This window comes from Echeneis naucrates, chromosome 19 (genome assembly GCF_900963305.1).
Source record: "Echeneis naucrates chromosome 19, fEcheNa1.1, whole genome shotgun sequence".
Classification (NCBI taxonomy): Eukaryota; Metazoa; Chordata; class Actinopteri; order Carangiformes; family Echeneidae; genus Echeneis; species Echeneis naucrates.
In genome coordinates, this window is record NC_042529.1 from 1,086,285 (window position 1) to 1,092,359 (window position 6,075).

At 44.2% G+C, this 6,075-nt stretch overlaps 1 protein-coding gene across 2 annotated transcripts; it reads right to left on the reverse strand.

Annotated features, from left to right (window-relative positions):
• Positions 1-823: 823 nt before the first annotated feature.
• Positions 824-5,872, reverse strand: kcnj2a (potassium inwardly rectifying channel subfamily J member 2a). Of its 2 annotated transcripts, XM_029527278.1 has the most exons (3): positions 5,741-5,826; positions 4,835-5,108; positions 824-4,102 (listed from the first exon to the last, which is right to left on the reverse strand). In XM_029527278.1, exon 3 carries the CDS (start codon positions 3,854-3,856, stop codon positions 2,567-2,569), a length of 1,290 nt encoding a protein of 429 aa, XP_029383138.1. In that variant the 5' UTR covers positions 3,857-4,102; positions 4,835-5,108; positions 5,741-5,826; the 3' UTR covers positions 824-2,566. The 2 variants fall into 2 exon arrangements, with proteins under 2 accessions (XP_029383138.1, XP_029383137.1); XM_029527277.1 differs by lacking the exon at positions 4,835-5,108 and having other exon boundaries at positions 5,741-5,872.
• Positions 5,873-6,075: the final 203 nt, after the last annotated feature.

Below are 6,075 nucleotides of genomic sequence, written 5' to 3' on the forward strand. Positions count from 1 at the left end.
GGAAACATCTGTCTCTAAATGCTCCATTGTGTTCAGCAGCTGCTCTAACTGAGTCTGCCTGCTGTTTCTCGCTGATCAGATGGTGGCTTTGGGGATTTTCAGACCTTTCTATTGAATGAAAACATCATCTGCTGCAAGAACAGGTGGACGATGGAACCAAAACTTTAAGCTCCAATCAGGAATTGGTGGGTTTGTGACAGCAAGCGGCAATTTAACCTGATCAGTCGTTTTGAGGGATGGACGAGGACAATGAGAGCTTGAGAGGGGACAAGATGTTAGTCCCACGACGCTGAACGCACCACTCATCCCAGTGTTGCATCCAGACCAACCTTATCCAGAAAGTACCACTTTTAAATGATTGGTAAAAGGCTTTTGGCTATAAATTGAAATTAGAAGTTATACAAAGATCTACCTTTTTGTTTTTAACATATATAAGAAAGGAAGTTCACATTCATATACGAAGCTGCATTTTGATGCTACTTCTTTTATCAGTACTCAATTAAAGCTCTGGTACAATCCATTATATGTTAATACAGTAGTCAATGAAAAAGTAAATAATAGATGATGCACTGGCATGTTAATAAGATAATCCAACAATGTATTGTTTCATTGGTTGGTTTGGTTGTTTGTAACATTTGATTTTTAAAGTATAATTCAATCTGAAGTATAAAGTGGCATTATCAGCCAGTAAAGCATCTACAAAATCCTTGAGTAGTTGAATGAATGTTAAAGAGTTAAAGTTAAAGATCTTCACTAATCTCAAAGGTAAACTCAAATTTCCCTCAAGCAGCTCAAGCACACGCCTGATTGTCCACTTGACATTTTATTGAAAAAGAACAATATCATATAATGTACAACAATAATAATAATAATATTAATACAAAAGTCTGTACATTCCATGGTTTTGCAGTACATTTGGAAGACTGATACAAAATAACTGCAACAGGGAGGTATTTACACATGTTGGATGTATGGAGCCTAGAGGCTTCTGTCCAAAAGAAAAGATGCAGGATATAAATTTGTATTGATGCAAACTCTTGTGCAGTACACCTTCTAATGCAGGGGTTACAGTACATCTGGCTTTGAACTATGCTGTATTTCAAATCTTACATCCTCAAGTAAAACATAAAACAGAATGAAAACTCAAGTAATGATGATGATGGAGTTGGCTGATTTCTAGTCCGCAAGAAGAGAAAGTGGCTTTGAAAATGTTTTACTTGGAGATTATAATTGTATTCTTTAACTTTTTTCAATCTCCTGTCATAACACTGTATCAGATTCAGACATTAGAGACATGCTGATTTCTTTTTCAAGTTATTCCATCAACAAACCAAAATCACCCTTTAAAAGTAGATTTGGCTTTTTAAAAAAAATAAAATTTTGGTTCAAACAGACACCAAAAATCCTCCAAACATCAGCAGTCCGCGATCCAAATAATTGTTTTAGTGCCACAAGCACTTGTTTCCTCTCCTTTGACACTTTAGGTGATTTTATGTAAAGTCACTCCCCATTTATTTTTATTTTTCTGGATTAAGGCTTGATGAAGTGGCTCAAAACGAGGATGCTGAACAAAAAAAAATTAAATAAAATAAACTGTACACACGTTCTTGAAAAACAAACCTCATTAAAACTCCCCAAATGTTCTACTTCCCTGTACCAAATCTAATCAGGTGTTGTTTTTAAGAAACACATAACTATGATAGTAATACTCTTTGGCATTTTTATCAACCGTGGAGGAAAAAAAAAAAAAAAGAAGCAACATCTTAGCAGCACTTTAAGAACATTCAGATTCTCATATAACCCCGATCTCAGTCAAATCAATGCTTTCTGTCAGTTTGATGCCGTTAATACTCCCCTGCTCGCTGTCTTGACACGAACAGGCATGTTTCTATCTGTCTGAACAGCATCGAACAGTTTCTCAGATCAACAACTGGAAAGGATAAAGCAGAAGATCAGAAATTCAGTGCTGTCGAGTGCACAGAAAGCCGTAGGATAGTTCGGTGTCTGCTATGAGACCAGCTCATGAACAGATACCCTACGTGTACCTTCGTTGTCCCAGACATCTACTTTTCATGTACTCTTCGGTTCTAGTTGTCAAGGTGAGCGCGTCTTTAAGGGTTGTTTTGTGTGTGTGTTTAACTTCCTCTATCTTCTAGCAGCACTAGAGACCATACAAATATAAAATCCACCTGTCTAAAAGCACAATGTTCTTGCTGGACAGAGAAACTGAGACATGCCTGCATTTTTATTTATTTTTTTACATTTTCAAGTCATCTCAACAACCTTCCTCTGTCTTCTTGCAGTCACCAGAAACTGAGCACACATTCGTGGGGACTTCATGGAGAATTCATCCTGCAATATGCACGTGGTTCGTAGTGCTGTGTTTTGTCATACTGTGTGAAGTCAATGTCCAGACTCTTACGTACAAAGTCCCAAATCTTGCCGCTTCACACAGCAGTACCGTTCGGCTTATCCTCTACCCAAGGCCCAGCTCGGCTCGTTGCACCTTTTGGAGCAGAGAGGTGATTTTGTAGAATCTCTCAAGTGAGATTTGAGGTTTGAACAGTCATATTTCTGATTCTCGTCTCAGAGGCCGAGGCTCTAGTGGCACCATAGCTTGGCTCTGCTCCGTCTCTGAGATGTTGTCCGTCTGGGTGCCGTCGGGCCCAACGCTGCCCCCGTTCCCCTCGTCCGTGTCCTCCTTGTTGTCCAGCGCCATCTCGTTTTCATAGCAGAAGGAGTTGGGGTTTGAGAGAATGTATTTTTTCTCTGCGAGGTCTCTGGCGCTGCACAGCGGGGTGCTCGGCACCTCGTATGTCTTATGAAAGCGGGAGTAGTCCACCTTGTAGTAGTTCTTTTCCTCGAAGAGCACAGGCTCGAACCGGTGCCCCCAGAGGATCTCGCTTGCTACATAGGAGCTGCGACACTGCGTGGTCATGGCTGTTGCCTCGACCATTCCCTCCAGGATAACCACGATTTCAAACTCCGAGTTCTCCAAGTCCTGTTTGCTCATTTCGTAGAAGGGGCTCTCCTCATCAATCTCGTGGACGATGGTGATTGGGGAGACCAGGAAGATGCGGTCAACTCCGCTGTCGAAGCCCACGTCAATGTCCATCTGGTCGAGGGGTATGTACTCCCCCTCCGCTGTCGTCCGGGATTTCAGAAGTTGTGCCCGCACATGTGCCTCTACCAAGTGGCTTTTCCGTAAATTGCCAACGCGCCACATCAGGCAGAGCTTGTTATCCCTCATGGCCACTGTGGCATTATGGCTGAAGACCAACGTTTCATTCCTCTTCTTGGGCTTCGCCATTTTTGCCATGACAGCGCCGATGATGAAAGCATCAATAATGCAGCCCACGATGCTTTGGAAAACCACCATGAAAACAGCAAAAGGGCACTCGTCTGTCACGTATCTGTAGCCGTAACCGATAGTTGTTTGAGTCTCAATGGAGAAAAGGAAGGCAGCTGTGAAGCTGGTCACATTGGAGACGCACTTTTGGGCGTTTCTCTCTAAATCTAAATCTCCGTGGAAGATGGCCACCAGCCAGAAGACGCAGCCGAAGAACAGCCACGACAGGAGAAAGGCGAGGCAGAAGATGATGAACATCCACCTCCAGCGGATGTCCACACATGTGGTGAAGATGTCGGCCAAGTAGCGCTGACCTTTCTCACTCACGTTGACGAACTGCACGTTGCAATGGCCATCTTTCTTTACAAATCTGCTCTGCAGCTGGTGCCTGGTGTGCACCTTGCTCTTGCTGTTGCCGTAGCCGTTGGGTACTGCCATTGTGGCAAGCTTCATGCCGTCCTCCTCTGATGACACAATGCTGTAGCGGCTGGCTCGCACGCTTCCCATCACCTCAGTCTGGGAGGGCTGTGCTGCTTCTGCTTTGGAAAACAGTCTGAGTTTCTGGAAAAAGCGTTGGAGAAACAGTTTTGAAACGCTTCTGGGGGACCAACTCAGAGATGAAATGGTGACAGAATGAGGCAGGCTGAAGGACGCTGCTTCAGCCTCACTGGCCCCTAGATGGAGTGCAACAAGAGGAGGATGAAGTGGTCACTCCTCTTTCTTCATCTGACTGGACGTCATCAACTTTGTCGGCTACAAGAAAACAGAAACAGAGGACATCCGTTAGAGAAACCAGCTCCACAAAAATCATGTTCAGGGATATTAATGACAACATCATCAAAAGAGCAGAAGAATTCTTCAACATCTGAGCAGTTACTTGTTGAACATAAGCGATCGGTAACTTGTCAGAGCCGATAACTTCACCCCTGTTGAAGCAGACCATCAAAAACTTTAAACTCAGCAGAAGGAAAGCTCGTCTCCCCGTGCCAACAAAATTTCATCCAGTTATGACAAACAACAGTGATATTTAATCCTGTTCTAACATTTCAACTTTCACTGAGAGAGGCCACACAGTAATTGCACTCAACCTATTATTGGTCATTTACAAAGTCGACTTGTTTTTCTTGGCTGCCCTGATCAGCTCTTGCTGGATTGTGGGTTACGGCGTTTCTCTGGGATCCCATGGACCGATGCTGGATTACATAAAGCAATCTTGATCTGAGAGAGTTCAGATGTGCAGATCTCTTTCCTTACTGTCATCGTTAAAATGAGTTACTGCAGGAGCTGAACATGCATCACAAAGTACAAGCAACACCCAGCCTGTAATAATACCTCCAACTCTCTGTCTTCCAGTTCAGCGGTGCATTATTAATGCACATTTCACACACAACCCCCCATAATCATGAAACATGGAAAATGTTTTGCATGTGCATCTTTATATCAAAGTAAATCATCAGCATCTGCCTCCTAGAACCGTTCAATCACCTCTGATAAGAAGTCTTCTGTCGGTTTTCATGGTTGCGTCAACATTTAGCTTCGGTGCTCCTGATCTGTTATTTTAAAGGAGCTTCGGCTGTAGCTGCACATCAGACGAGAAGCTTGTTGACTCTCACAGAGACCTCTGGGATTCCTTCTCTCAGCGCTCTAAGGATTCGCCCGGCACAACTACAGCACTGCTCATTAGTCTTGGCTGTCCTAGCAACAAACTCCAAACCAACCTGCGTTCTCTCTCTCTTGTTTTTATATCTGCTGGGATGAGCTGTTTGTGAGGAGTGGGGTCGACAGTTAGTCCACATCAGAAATCGAATTGTGCGATCTGACCACAGCTAGACTTCAGACTCTAGTTTCACATTTACATGTGAAAGTGGATGATGCAATTTGGAAGAGTTTTTACATAAATGCCACAGACTCATCAGAGCTGCATGTGATGCACATGCACGGTCCAAATGACACAGAAAGCTGGATGATGTGCCAACAGTTCAGCAAGCATTGAAGAAGCTTTTCAGCATTCCATGCAATCGAATCTGACTGACTGAAAGTCGTAAGTCTGACTGTTATTCCTGGTGTGTTTGACTGAGAGGAGACAGACAGAGCTGCTTCCAGAATGCACCAAATGCCAGCGACAAATGTTAACAGGTGCGGAGGGAAAAGGGAACCGACTTCTGATGCAATCATCCCAACACGCAGACACACACACGTTCATTTCCAGAAAATCAGTTTCAACACAAAGCGACACGAAATGTGACCTGCTGCGGTGAGACAGTTTTTTTTTTTTTTTTTGGTGATAAAAGCCAAGAAGTTGGTGCGTCATGGAGAAGCAGAAGCAGAAGAGAAGGAAGCTGAAGCTGAGCCAGAAGATACCGGCCCGACCCGGACCGGGTCTGCCTCTACCTGGGGCTGCAGTATAATCCAGACGTGTCTCGGCCCGGCGCCGTTATTATTTATTTTGGCAGATCAAGATGAAGCGTGAAACTTCCCTCATGTCTCTGGAGGACCGGCGTCGATAATGTGCTTCTCAGTGAGTTCACCCAAAGCGTTTTAAACGGCACGCAGCGGCACGCACCGGCACGGCCCGCCCCCGGCCTGGAGCCGGGCCAATGGGGGACGGCCGTGAGTGTGTGTGTCTGTGTGTGTGAGCGCAGCAACACAACATGGAAGTAATGGAGAACAATTTGACACTAATTGACCGATGACTGAGAATCTCACATGTAAACAAAAATAAGCAT

Bases quoted from the DNA above. Each gene is read 5' to 3' on its own strand.
- kcnj2a (XM_029527277.1), bottom strand. From the start codon at position 3,856: ATGGGAAGCGTGCGAGCCAGCCGCTACAGCATTGTGTCATCAGAGGAG.